General features: G+C 41.2%; 2 protein-coding genes across 2 annotated transcripts; one reads left to right on the plus strand and one right to left on the minus strand.

The window, feature by feature from the left end:
• The first annotated feature begins 6 nt into the window (after positions 1–6).
• pqbp1 (polyglutamine binding protein 1) lies at positions 7–2,666 on the plus strand. Its single transcript, XM_061904102.1, has 7 exons — positions 7–141; positions 1,337–1,404; positions 1,507–1,618; positions 1,894–1,994; positions 2,075–2,266; positions 2,352–2,409; positions 2,496–2,666. The coding sequence occupies exons 2-7, from the start codon at positions 1,338–1,340 to the stop codon at positions 2,644–2,646; spliced, it is 681 nt and encodes a 226-aa protein (XP_061760086.1). The 5' UTR covers positions 7–141; position 1,337; the 3' UTR covers positions 2,647–2,666.
• Positions 2,667–3,082: 416 nt separating this feature from the next.
• gpkow (G patch domain and KOW motifs) lies at positions 3,083–14,101 on the minus strand. The gene is made up of 11 exons (XM_061904101.1): positions 13,880–14,101; positions 13,480–13,694; positions 13,259–13,392; positions 9,877–9,983; positions 9,124–9,337; positions 8,867–8,999; positions 6,435–6,585; positions 6,240–6,360; positions 6,022–6,091; positions 3,491–3,576; positions 3,083–3,404 (listed from the first exon to the last, which is right to left on the minus strand). The coding sequence occupies exons 1-11, from the start codon at positions 14,065–14,067 to the stop codon at positions 3,273–3,275; spliced, it is 1,551 nt and encodes a 516-aa protein (XP_061760085.1). The 5' UTR covers positions 14,068–14,101; the 3' UTR covers positions 3,083–3,272.
• Positions 14,102–14,376: the final 275 nt, after the last annotated feature.

Raw genomic sequence — 14,376 nt, forward strand, 5'->3', positions numbered from 1 at the left:
TGTAATTTTTTAGTTTAAAATAAGTCGAAAGCCTGGATGAACGATGGAAATACAATCACGTCATCGATGTGCGCAGCGTGCACCTTAGTGGGACTTGGTATCTTGCTCCCTTCGTTCAAAGAGGAAATTGTATCTAAGGAGGTAAATATTGCACCCTCTACTTCATAATTTTGGGTGTTCCAACTTAATATTGATCGTTTGTTTAATGAGACTTTTGTTTACGAGTTTAGATAGAGCTTATTCGACGTGAGCCCACGGCAAATGTTCAGTTCGTGTTTACCGCCGTTGTCCTGTTGTAGTTGACTGACTGAACTTCTAACAATTGAGCATTTTGCCTTATTTTATTGTTGCCCTTTTCTGTGACAGCCAAATTCCAGAGTCAACACTTTTAAATATTTACTGCAGCCAGGAAAATGTGTGCTGGAATGATTGGTATGGAGGTTGTTCAGGGGTTAGTGCGTGTGCCTCACAATACAAAGGTTCTGGTTTCGATTTTGTTCTGTGTGGAGTTTGCACGTTCTCCCACCTCCAAAGACACGCACCTAGGGATAGGGTGATTGGCAACACTAAATTGGCCATAGTGTGTGAATGTGAATGTTGTCTGTGTTGGCCCTGTGATGAGGTGGCGACATGCCCCGGGTGTACCCCGCCTAACGCCCGAATGCAGCTGGGATAGGCGCAAAGCACCCCCGAAAGGAACAAACGCTATAAATGGATGGATGGATGGAATCGAAATGTGTTAGCAATGTTGACTAGAATTACATTTGTTCCTCAAAAAGCTAAAGTTGGGCTTCACGGTGGCAGTGGGGTTAGTGCGTCTGCCTCACAATACGAAGGTCCTGCTGTCCTGGTTTCAATTCCAGGCTCTGTATCTTTCTGTGTGGAGTTTGCATGTTCTCCCCGTGACTGCGTGGCTTCCTCCCACTTCCATAGACATGCACATGGGGATAGGTTGATTGGCAACACTAAAATTGGCCCTAGTGTGTGAATGTGAGTGTGAATGTTGTCTGTCTATCTGTGTTGGTCCTGCTATGAGATGGCGTCTATCTGTGTTGGTCCTGCTATGAGATGGCGCCTTGTCCAGGGTGTACCCGCCTTCCACCCGATTGTAGCTGAGATAGGCACCAGCGACCCCAAAAGGGAATAAGCGGTAGAAAATGGATAAGAAAACAAAAGTCATTTACATTCTTCTTTTTTAATATAACGAACCATGTCGTGTCACAATTTTAAATATTTTAGACATTCAATCAGGTAAATAAGTACACAATGTCACTTTTAAATGTAAAAACACAGTTGTGAAATGATGTAAATTGTCAATGTTTCTTCTATGTTGCAGGATGCCTCTTCCTGCGGCACTGCTGGCCCGCTTGGCTAAGAGAGGGATTGTGAAACCATCAGAGCAAGGTTGGGTGGGAATAAGAAGGAAAACAAATTACAGAAATACGCAGCCGGAAATCATTTTTATTTAATTCCTCTGCCATATTGCTTTTTTTTTTCTTTCTCCAGGGGTGGATGAGGAGATTATTGCTGAAGATTATGATGACAACAATGTAGATTATGAAGCCACCAGGGTGGAAAGTCTGCCACCAAACTGGTATAAAGTGTTTGACCCTGCTTGGTAGGTAAACATAATTTCCAGTAACGTGCTGATATTGTTGACATTTGACCATTTTCCTATCAAGTAATTCAAAATCACACCACTTAGGCAGACATTTAAGTGTACCATTGTTGAACACTCATATTGCAGAGTCTTTAACAATCATCAATTTATGGATGAATCGACCAGTAATTATCAGACTGTGGATTACGGTTCTCCTGCAGTCATTTTAATATTTTAAAATAACAAATTGCAGGGGTAAATCCAAATGTTTTCTCCGTTTTTCGTCAATCTAGTGGTCTTCCTTATTACTGGAATGTGGAGACAGATTTGGTAGCGTGGCTATCACCAAATGACCCATCTGCTTTAATAACAAAACCTGCAAAAAAACAAAAAGGTCAGAAAAACACCAGCCTATTTGAAAGTTTGGCGAGTTTTTTTTTTTTTTCTCAACAATGTATTGAATTAAATGTATAGCTGAGGGAGATGACAGAAGCGAACGTCCAATTGAGAAGTCTGATCGAGAGCGGGACCGAGACAGAGAGCGGTACAGAGACAGAGATCGGGAAAGGGACAGAGATCGGGAAAGGGACCGAGAGCGGGAAAGGGAAAGAAGAAAACAGAGGAGAGACGACATAGCCCCTTATAATAAGGGCAAAAGAAATAAGGGTATGTTTTTTTAGTTTACAAAATGTTTTCAAGTGCCAGCTGTCTATGCTCATTTCTTAACTGTCTTTTATGCAATGCTTTTCAGGTAGAAAAGAAGATGAACTCGACCCCATGGATCCAAGTGCATATTCTGATGCTCCAAAGTACAGTATTTCATTAGCTCCTGGTCCAGTTGTGTCGAAGTGCAAGTCATCCCTGTTGACTCACCCCACTTTTGTTTTTTTTACAGGGGCTTATGGTCAAGTGGTCTTCCCAAACGTAATGAAGCAAAGACAGGAGCCGATACCACAGCGGCTGGGCCTTTGTTCCAGCAGCGACCATACCCTAGTCCAGGAGCTGTATTGCGGGCTAACGCAGCTAACCATCCTCCGAAGGAGTAAAATAAATTCATGGCTATAAAGTTCTAATTTCCATCACATTTGTCTGAGGGTTGCAAAATAATTAGCTCAACGTTTTAATCAGCAAAGCCCTAAAAAAACCTGAGCTAGTTGGTTTGACCTTGCAATACATTGCTTAAGGAGAGGTGGTTGCTAGTCATTGTACTAACTGTACTAAGCTTGAAGATGTAACCTATGTATAATCGCTGTGTGAAATGATTGTTTTAGTTACAACAAATGTAAATATGTTTTAATATGATGTAAAGGGGGGGGGGGGGGGGGGGGGGGTAATACTTTGTCACAATAACCACCTCCAGGCATGGTTTGCAAATAAATGTGGGGAAACTTTGTAAATGAGACTGCATCTTTTTTTCAAATTTTTTTTTAACCAATTGCTCATTATTGTGCAATTATGCGTATACAGTAAAACAATGTGAGATTAATTTTAGAAAGACCAACTTGATTTATTTGATGTACTCCTCTTAATACTAAGGTGACAGATATTGTAATATCTGTGCTAATCCATGATTTTATTACAAATCCCGAAACAATATATTTTGATGTTTCAATAAAACACAGGGCTTTCAAAAACAGTCCAGATGGGATATAAAGTATGGGAATAATTAAATTCAGCAGTGGTCTGCAGCTCCCAAATAGTGACAAATACAGTCATAGTCCAAAGTGAACACTTGCTTCTCGTGTCTTTCCAGCTGGACCATTGCTTTGCACTTGTTCTTGTCCCGCTGCAGAATACGCCCCACCTGTTTACACACACTTGGATGCTTAGTTGAGTGAGCACATCATTAAACACATTAAAAGTGTGGAAAATCCAGATGACTCTGCTTACCTGCCCCTGATGCTCGCCAAGTACAACCATTATGGCATTATTATCACCTTTTGGGATGATGGTTTCCAACATATTTTGCTTCACATCTGTCACAGGACAAAACATGCATTTAAAAACATTAAATAACAGTTTGTGTTGATTGTCACTAATTAAACATCTTAGGGCAATTGCAATTTTCTTTAATCATAAACTATTTATCAAAGGTATTTCAGAAGTTCTACTCTATTTTCCCCCCTCTACATTTGTTCCCACTGAGGTCATGTTTGTTTCATTGTCAATTGCTGGGTGGAAACAAATAGTCTCATTTGTTTGTTGTTGTCTTTTGTAACTTGTTTGACATATCTATTTATTTACAGTGGGAATTGGACACTTACAAATTATATTTACCACTTTAAAGAGTGTCTTATCATGGAATACAAACCATCCATCTATCCATCTTCTTCCGCTTATCCGAGGTCGGGTCGCGGGGGCAACAGCCTAAGCAGGGAAACCCAGATTTCCCTTTCCCCAGCCACTTCGTCTAACTCTTCCCGGGGGATTCCGAGGCGTTCCCAGGCCAGCCGGGAGACATAGTCTTCCCAACGTGTCCTGGGTCTTCCCCGTGGCCTCCTACCGGTTGGACGTGCCCTAAACACCTCCCTAGGGAGGCGTTCGGGTGGCATCCTGACCAGATGCCCGAACCACCTCGTCTGGCTCCTCTCGATGTGGAGGAGCAGCGGCTTTACTTTGAGCTCCTCCCGGATGGCAGAGCTTCTCACCCTATCTCTAAGATAAAGCCCCGCCACACGGCGGAGGAAACTCATTTCGGCCGCTTTTACCCATGATCTTATCCTTTCGGTCATGACCATAGGTGAGGATGGGGACGTAGATCGATCGGTAAATTGAGAGCTTTGCCTTCCGGCTCAGCTCCTTCTTCACCACAACGGATCGGTACAATGTCCGCATTACTGAAGACGCCGCACCGGTCCGCCTGTCGATCTCACGATCCACTCTTCCCTCACTCGTGAATAAGACTCCTAGGTACTTGAACTCCTCCACTTGGGGCAGGGTCTCCTCCCCAACCCGGAGACGGCATTCCACCCTTTTCCGGGCGAGAACCATGGACTCGGACTTGGAGGTGCTGATTCTCATTCCGGTCGCTTCACACTCGGCTGCAAACCAATCCAGTGAGAGCTGAAGATCCCGGTCAGATGAAGCCATCAGGACCACATCATCTACAAAAAGCAGAGACCTAATCCTGCGGTCACAAACCGGAACCCCTCAACGCCTTGACTGCGCCTAGAAATTCTGTCCATAAAAGTTATGAACAGAATCGGTGACAAAGGACAGCCTTGGCGGAGTCCAACCCTCACTGGAAATGTGTTCGACTTACTGCCGGCAATGCGGACCAAGCTCTGGCACTGATCGTACAGGGAGCGGACCGCCACAATAAGACAGTCCGATACCCCATACTCTCTGAGCACTCCCGACAGGACTTCCCGAGGGACACGGTCGAATGCCTTCTCCAAGTCCACAAAGCACATGTAGATTGGTCGGGCAAACTCCCATGCGCCCTCAAGAACCCTGCCGAGAGTGTAGAGCTGGTCCACAGTTCCACGACCAGGACGAAAACCACACTGTTCCTCCTGAATCCGAGGTTCGACTATCCGGCGTAGCCTCCTCTCCAGTACACCTGAATAAACCTTACCGGGAAGGCTGAGGAGTGTGATCCCACGATAGTTGGAACACACCCTCCGGTCTGCCAATCCAGAGGTACCGCCCCCGATGTCCACGCGATGCTGCAGAGTCTTGTCAACCAAGAGAGTCCCACAGCATCCAGAGCCTTAAGGAACTCCGGGCGGATCTCATCGAGGAGCTTTTTAACTACCTCAGCGACCTCAGCCCCAGAAATAGGAGAGTCCACCACAGATTCCCCAGGCACTGCTTCCTCATAGGAAGACGTGTTGGTGGGATTGAGGAGGTCTTCGAAGTATTCCTTCCACCTATCCACAACATCCGCAGTTGAGGTCAGCAGAACACCATCCTCACCATACACGGTGTTGATAGTGCACTGCTTCCCCTTCCTGAGGCGGCGGACGGTGGTCCAGAATCGCTTCGAAGCCGTCCGGAAGTCGTTTTCCATGGCTTCCCCGAACTCCTCCCATGTCCGAGATTTTGCCTCAGCAACCGCTGAAGCCGCACACCGCTTGGCCTGTCAGTACCTGTCCACTGCTTCCGGAGTCCTATGAGCCAAAAGGACCCGATAGGACTCCTTCTTCAGCTTGACGGCATCCCTCACCGCTGGTGTCCACCAAGGGGTTTTAGGATTGCCGCCCCGATAGGCACCAACTACCTTGCGGCCACAGCTCCGATCAGCCGCCTCGACAATAGAGGTGCGGAACATGGTCCACTCGGACACAATGTCCAGCACCTCCCTCGTGACATGTTCGAAGTTCTTCCGGAGGTGGGAATTGAAACTTTCTCTGACAGGAGACTCTGCCGGACGTTCCCAGCAGACAAACCACACAAACACAAAAGGTAAATGGACTCACTGTCTAACAAATGTCCATCTTCAGTTCGACAAATACAGGTAGACAGGCTCAAGACATCTTCCACGCGCATCTGAAAAAAATTTTTTGTACACTATGATTACATTGTGTGAAAGTTAGTTTAGTTACTGCTTAGCAATGTAGAATGGGGACTCATGAAAATCTCACACTAATAGATATGAAGTATCAACAAAACTAGAGCAGATCTGTGTTATTTTTACCTTAGAGTTGTAGTATCGGCCCGCTTTGAAAGTTTTGTCTACAAAACGAACTTTTAAGTCTCTCTGTAGCCAAGAGGGCGGTGCCTTGGGCGGCTTTGCTTCTTTCTCGGAAGACTTCTTTCTGGAGAAGTAACAAATATGCCTTATTAAAGAGGAAGGGTAAACAATGCACAGGCTTTGGAAGGATGGACGTACCTGTCATTACTTGATTCTCTGTGTTTTCTTTTCCTGTCTTTCTCTGAAGACTGATGTTTGATGTTGTCTGTATGCCGTCTCTCTTTCTCCTCCTGATGGCGTCGCTCGTTGTCTTCTTTTACCTTCTCTTTATGTACTTTGCTTAGACGACCTGTAAGTAGGTATAGGGTTTCTTGAATGTCAGCAGTAGTTCAAATTCCAACATCCAGATGTGACGTGACTTGTAAGAAAAAGTATCCGAAACCTAAGCTAAAATAAATCCTGTTAATTCTGCATTAACACCAAACTTTTTCATGTAACAAAAAAGAAACAAGTTGTTACCAGGGCATTTCAATATTGTATGTTGGGCTGTCAAAAATAACATGTTCAATCATGTGCTTAATCACAAAAACATTGACAAAAACATTGTTCTGATTATGTATATATATGCAGATTAATCACACAATTTTTTAAAACATGCATGCTCCTTTACCTAACTGGTATGGTAATGGTTACCTATAAGGCGCCACGGGTTGTTCTATGGTCAGTAATCAGGTCAATGCATGCGTCTGTGAAGTGAGGAGACTACAACTAGTGTGCTAACTGGCAAATTTCACTTTAAAATACCGAGACTGGACTTTAGATATAACTATTACCAAGTTCTGAGAAAATAAATGTATTGCATTCAAGTAACAAGTATCAAGAACATTTTAAAATGTTTATGCATGACATTCTGACAATAAAATTGCGTTTATGTCCAAATATTGCTGTATTTTTACACTTAAAATTCTTTCATTTTCTCCAAAATCAACAGCGCGCCTTATAACTTGGTGCGCTTAATGTACAGAGTAATTTTGGTTGTGCTTACCGACCTCAAAGCTATTTTATTTGGTATATAGTGTAATGATAAATGTGACCAGTAGATGGCCGTCACACATAAAAGACACATGTAGACTGCAAGATGACGCTAGTAAAACAACACCAAAACTTTACATGTTCCATTGACAATATAGCACATTACACATGGTGCTCAAAAATCTGTCAAAATGTTTTAGTATGACTTTGGTAAGCTATGAAGCCGCACCGCTTTATGGATTGTGGGAGCATTACGGCTACCGTAGTCAGATGTACTTTGCTTCAACATACGGGTATTATTATGGTGTGTATGTATAAGGACTGCAAACTGACACTTATTAGCAGACATTATCTGGCGTTTTGCATGACAATATTATGCAAAATAAACTTTTCTTATATTCTGGTACTTGCTGATGTGTATTTGGGATCTGCATAAGTCCTATAAAAGTGCGCGCGTTCGCCATCGTAGTCCGTACGACACCATAGTTGATAAGCTTCTTCTTTTTCCACTATCTTCTTGTTATGAGGCATTCATCCTCCGCTGTTGCCATTTCTAATATAAAGTAGCACAAAGTTCTAACTTATACTAGTTATGGAAGGGCTAAAATCTACTGATGTAGTGGGTTTACATAAATCAATCTACCGATGTAATGGGTTTACATAAATCACCCATAGAATTTTAGTTAGTAGAGTTCCGGTGAGACGTTTTTCACGGGACATATTTCCAGCGTTTTTGTTGCACTATTGAGCCACGGATGAGGAAATGCTGCTCTGTTATTGGTTTAAGTTATTTCTGAATGTCATTAAAACAGTTAGCTCCATCTTTTGACACATATTTGACCCCCGTCCTAGCATGCAACACCGGTACAACAGACATTATTAGGAGAAGATGCTGTCGAAGTGGAGGCATGTTAAAAAGACCGCCAACAAAACGGCGCATCCTGAAGCGACTGTCAGAAAACATAGTCCATGCAATATTTTGCCCAAACAACCAACATTACATATTATATAGACCACAAGGAAGTGTCTTAAATTTAGGGAAAAAAATCATAACAAGACCCCATCAATGCGTCTTATATTTCGGTGCGCCTTTTGTATGAAAATAGACCCGCTCATCGGCAGTGGGCCTTATTATCCGGTGCGGCCTACGGTCCGAAAAATACAATGGGCTCTTTTTTTAAGAAATTTAAATTATGCAAGCAAGTAATAACCTGTGATTAGTCATGATTCATCCAAATTCAAAAGTGTGATTAATGTGTGATCTATGAAAAATATTTTTGACAGCACAATTGTATACTCATGTAGTTTGCACCTGTGTAGAATTAAATAATAACCATAGATTATATTAATCAGTGACAGTGTCGATCAAAACTGGGCATTATATTCTTGAACAATTTGATGCAGTTTGATATGAGAGTTGTTGTTTATGTTCTATCTTTTAACAATTGAGGCCATTGAGAAGTTGTTGAATTATTATCAAAAAGTACCCAATGCTGTATCTGGTAAATTGTTAAATTGTTTAAGGTCAAAAGTAAAACACCTAAAATACAATTGATATCACTGCACCTTCTAACCAAAATCCATATATTACCACTTACTTAGGTCTTTGCTGTTTTTGTTATATTCCTTTTGTCCAACCAATTTAACAGCATACTGGTGGACGGACACCACATTGCCACCAATTGCCAGCTTCACCAGAACACGAGCGTTGTCTGTGTCCAGTGCTTCAATCTGCAGCAAAGTTATCAAGAGCGTGGGAAAAGTCTAAGCAGGTTGTTGTGTCCTTTGCTTTTTGGATGAGCATCATGAAAACATTTGCTTTCTGGATGCGCATCATGAAAACAAACAGTTTTACCTTTCCATAACGCTCTTTATGTACCCCTGACTCCATCAGCACACAGCCTCCACGACCAAACACGAGCTGCTCCTCTTCTTCCTCTTTGTGCCGCTCATCACCTGGCTTAGGCGGGCGCCGACGTTTGGCAGGCTGCAGGTCCTTTATTGCTGAGCGATCCGCCCCAAGTCCCAAACCAATCACACGGGGCTTGTATTCATATGGCTTCACATCTCTGTCACAGGAAAAGGGTAAAGCAGTGTTAAATCTACATAGCATTTGTTACTATAGGGTACAACTGGATGGGATTGTTGGGTCAGCATTGTTCCACCCCCCGTGTTACCACATTATTATATCACACCTGAAGAAGTACAGGCAAGTAATATGAAGGGACGATATTGGCAACACTAAATTGGCCCTAGTGTGTGAATGTGAGTGTGAACGTTGTCTGTCTATCTGTGTTGGCCCTGCGATGAGGTGGTGACTTGTCCAGGGTGTACCCCGCCTACCGCCTGAATGCAGCTGAGATAGGCTCCTACAACCCCCCGCGACCCCTAAAGGGACAAGCGGTAGAAAATGGATGGATGGATGGATCTTGAACACACCACTGCTTGTTCCATTTAGCCCTCTGATTCCCATTTTCGATGAACACCATCCCTCACTTAACATTATGACCCCTTTTAAGCACTGCACAACAATTTGTCTAGTAAATATTACGTAAGACACTATTAATTAGACTTTTAATCAAGATAAGTGAGGCAGATGATGACTTACTGTTTAAAGGTACGTCCGATGCCTTCTCCTTTCTTCCAGCCCATCCCCTTTAGCAAAGCGAGCCCATAGCCATCGACAGGAACTCTCTCGTAATCTTCGTCTGTGGACTGTATACATAGACAGCTAATGTCACATTCAACAAATAAACACAGTCTGCATTCACACTAATTTAAATGCATTTCTTGCTTTATAACATATTATTACAGTCATTAGATTACAGCGGGTCTATATGGAATAAAAATATATATTTTTTTAATAGTGGCTAATATCGATATGTATTATGATATGAAGGAAATACCTATTTTTTCATGTTTCCAAGGTTACATTGCTTATAAGTGAGATGTGAAGAAATCAGGTTATTTTTGATTGAAATATGTATTTTTGTCAAGGGTTGAACATGACAGATCTACTGAAGAACATGATACAACTGTTTCATTCTTCATGTACATGTGCACCAATATTATTTACAAATTGTGTTTTGCCCACAGGTCTTTGTGTCTGTCAGCTGTCATTGTGCAAGTTACATGCACATGTGTGTAAGACTGAAGTATCTAACACGTAAATTAATTATCTCATGTTTTAAACCTTATTTAAGAACAATGCATGAATTTATTTACTTACGAGCGTTTGTTTCATTTCCTTCAGTGGCACACGTGCTTGCGTCGCCTTATGACACACACGGGCATGCAAGTGTGTTCTGATTTTAAATATGATCTACACATCAATGTACATGTAATATATTGCTATATTGATGCACGGATGCTATCTGTTGGACAAAACAAATCAGAAAGTGGCGCAATTTTTGCATAGCTTGTATTAATTAGATAGACTTCTCGCAAAAAAGGAAGACCTGTCAACGCAATGCTAAAAACAAGGCAACCTTCATATTTATACAAACCATAAACTCCTATTTTAAATGTATTATGAACTTTTTACACTTGTGTTAAATATAATTTGTCCAATCCCCACTATGTATTTACAATTTAATTCTAACAATAAGAACTAATCTAATCTAGTATTGTATAGATACTGATACCATACTAGGTATCGATAGTATTGACATCCATAGCGATCATTCCTACTTTATGTTGAAGCTTCAGTGGTTAGTTTCTTTTTTTGTCCTTGTCTTTGTCTGTTTGTGTAGCATGCTCAGGCATTTATTTTCCCCTCATCCTCCAGTGATAATGTTACTAACTTGGAAGAAACTTATCTTATTTTCCACCATATGTAATGTTGAATACAAACAACATACAATCCCTTTATTCATCAAATCAAAGATATTAAAAATCAATGACTTGGTGCATTTCCAAACAGCTAAAAGTATGCACAAAGCAAATTAAAACCAGCCGCCTACGAATGTACAACAATTCTTATCAACAATAGAGGAGAAATATAACCCTAAAGTTAAATCTAATTTATAACATTTGTGTGTTTGTCTAACACTTAAAAACCTTTAACATATCAGTATGTGGAATTAAATGATGGTTTGAAATAAGCAAATAAATCAAACAATGTACTAATATGATCCAGTTTAAGAGGCCTTTCCAACTACACGTATTTTACAAAGTACAAAGAAGAAGAATTATGATAAACGTAATGAACTTATTTGACATGATGATATCATCGATCTCATTAAGTGAATCATAACTTTTGTGTTTAAAATGAATTGATGCAAATTGTGTAGAAATTGAGAACAGAAAGTGAACAAATGTGTCAGCCGTTGTAATGAAGTGAAAAAGGGGGAATATTAGATAAGCTTTGATGAGATAAGATTTTCTACCTCTTGGACATGTAGTAAAGAAAAATTAAAATCTGATGTATCGCGTTGATAATGTATACAACTTCAAAATAAATTTAAACCAAATATAAAAAAACAATGGTGGTGGGGATTATTATCATAGAAGCAGCTTTGAGACGGGATGCTCTCAAATTTGAGCAGGTGTTTTGGTAAGACACGCCCTCCTGGAATTAATGCATGGATATCCTGCATGTGTGTAACAAGGAATCTGGATAATTATTTGTGTCTCCCTGAGCCTGCATCTTTTTGCAGGGATGGGAATGAAGATTTACAAAATCAGCTGAAATGTTTTTAATCCTAAAACACCGCATTGTGGAAGGCTGCATAGTGGCTGCACCCGGGTACTCCCGGTGCACTCACCTGCTAGGGGGGTGTGGGGGCATGCCCCCCCAGAAAAATTTTGAAATCTATGTTAGCTTAGGATGCATTTCCTGCTATTTTTAGTCAAAATCTAACAATATTCTCCTGACCAAAATTTCACATTTATTAGCAAATATTTTCATAAAAGTGTATCATGTGATGAAATTTATGTATACAAGTTTACACATATATCAAATTATTGCACACTTTTGGATTATAGACAAAAATAGGCCTACAAATGGATTAACCAGAATTTTAAATATATAAACATTTTGAAATTTATAAGATCGTGTATTGTACTTCTGAATGGACTCGTCAGTCGTAGATTGGTGTGAAAGGAGCCGAGTCGAAGGTAGGAGGCTTCGATAGTTGATTTGAGCCTGCATTTGTGACAATGTTTGACTTCAGCTTGAAGGCAGATCCCAGTGAAAAATTACTTCTTCGTAAACTCACTTTACTTACATGCCTTGCCGATTTCGCGTGGTCAAAGAGTGCCACCTTTCCCCGGGATCCATAGTTCACAATATCCTTGCAATATAAGCACTGAGCACGTCCCGCTTAATCGTACTTTGCAGTGAAATCGCTGATCAGTTCGTCTACTTCTACGATATTGTTGTTAATCTTCACCTTCAGTTTGATAGCTATATCGAGCCATGCCCAGTTCCACTTGTTTCTCACGCCCTTGTCGATATCTTTCGCTAATGAAATATTCCTATTTTGAATAAGCTTAACCATGTCTGAAACTATTTTGTAAATAAATAAACATGTTAATTGAGAGCTACTGTGTTTTCTTTCCAGATTAGTCGCCAATAAACACAACCAATATAAACAGAATACAAGTCCAGAAACGCTCAAAATAATTGAGGATTAGGGACTAGATAATGTCGGCAAACGACGCGTGCAGACGCCTATAACGGGCAATGTCATTGGTTGATGTTGTCAGCTGATAGTAGAGCTAGCCAATCTGGTGCCTTCACACATTGGAATTATATTATATAAATGACCCTGGCGGCGCCAAAATCAGCGGTATTCCACGCATCCGCGGAAAATTTCCATCCCTGTTTTTGAAAAAATCTTTCACGCCAGTACAATCTTTAGTCATGTAAACATTGAGGACACGGCTGCGATAAAGATTGTCTGGGCTTGGCAGATGTCATCGATCAGTTAAAAAAAAGTCAAAATATTGTTAATTTATAATGATGGGAACATCTCGAGTTGACTTACAGGTTCAGGTCGTAGTTCCACATTGAAATGGTACCCATCCTCAAAGCCCTCAGGCGTCTTGTTCTGTGCCAACATAGGAATGGTGAGGTTGAGCTTAGCTTCTGACTGCATATCTTCAAGCTTTTTCCTGGAATCTATGAAAATCACAAAAAGTATGATATGATCACCTCCGCTATAAACACTAGGTAACATGTAATGTCCTATAAGTACACATGCAGTACCTGCTATAAGCTCTTTGACAGCCTGAGCCTCCACAGAGTCATTAATTTCACTTGATTCTAGGGTCTTGTCTGCACTTCCTTGGCCATTAAGTTGGGTGGATATGGGCGTTTTCTCTCCACTTTCATCGTTCTGATCTTCTTGGCAAGGTAGGCGCCAGCGGTTCTTTAGGATCAGAGGAATGATGCGTTCCGTTCTCGCTTCTGACGGTTTCGTGCTAAACAACATTGAAAAAATTAGCAATGTGCAATATACTAACGCGAGTCATCCGACACAATACATTTTGACACGTAGTGCCTTCAAACAACGTATTAATGCACACTAATTCAGAATGAACGTCAAAGTCACGTTGACCGCAGTGCTCAAACAAAAACACGGTTAGCATTAGCTTGCGAAGCCTACCTCTGTAATTCATTTCTGGTGATTCCGGTCAAGAAATCCTTGTCATCTTCCTTAGTCGTGACATCGCTTTTCAGATTTTTAAACTTGCTAAATGTTTTAGCAAAACCAAAGGAAACTGATGCTAATTTATTCTCTCCTTGGTCCTCAGAAGATGCGAGGTAACGCGTACGATCCCCTTGCGACGCCATTGATGTATGGTGACGTCAGAGGAGATAACAGAACAGCATCATGGGAGTTGTAGTTTTTAAGTGAGCACACCTTGCGCCCAATTTTACGTTACATTTTGCACTCGTGATCTATTGAAATGTTTGCTAGATTTACTGAAAGAGTTTGGTTGCTGAACTATACAATATACTAGGATTTTCACATTTGAAATAATTAAACAAATTAAAAAACAAGACTCTAAATAGGCCTATGTGATATGAAGGGCAGAATGGGACAGCATTAAATAAATACATTAATAAGTATCGATCCAGGGCAGCACGGTGGAAGAGGGG

The sequence above is a fragment of the Nerophis ophidion genome, linkage group LG06 (genome assembly GCF_033978795.1).
Source record: "Nerophis ophidion isolate RoL-2023_Sa linkage group LG06, RoL_Noph_v1.0, whole genome shotgun sequence".
Taxonomy (NCBI): domain Eukaryota; kingdom Metazoa; phylum Chordata; class Actinopteri; order Syngnathiformes; family Syngnathidae; genus Nerophis; species Nerophis ophidion.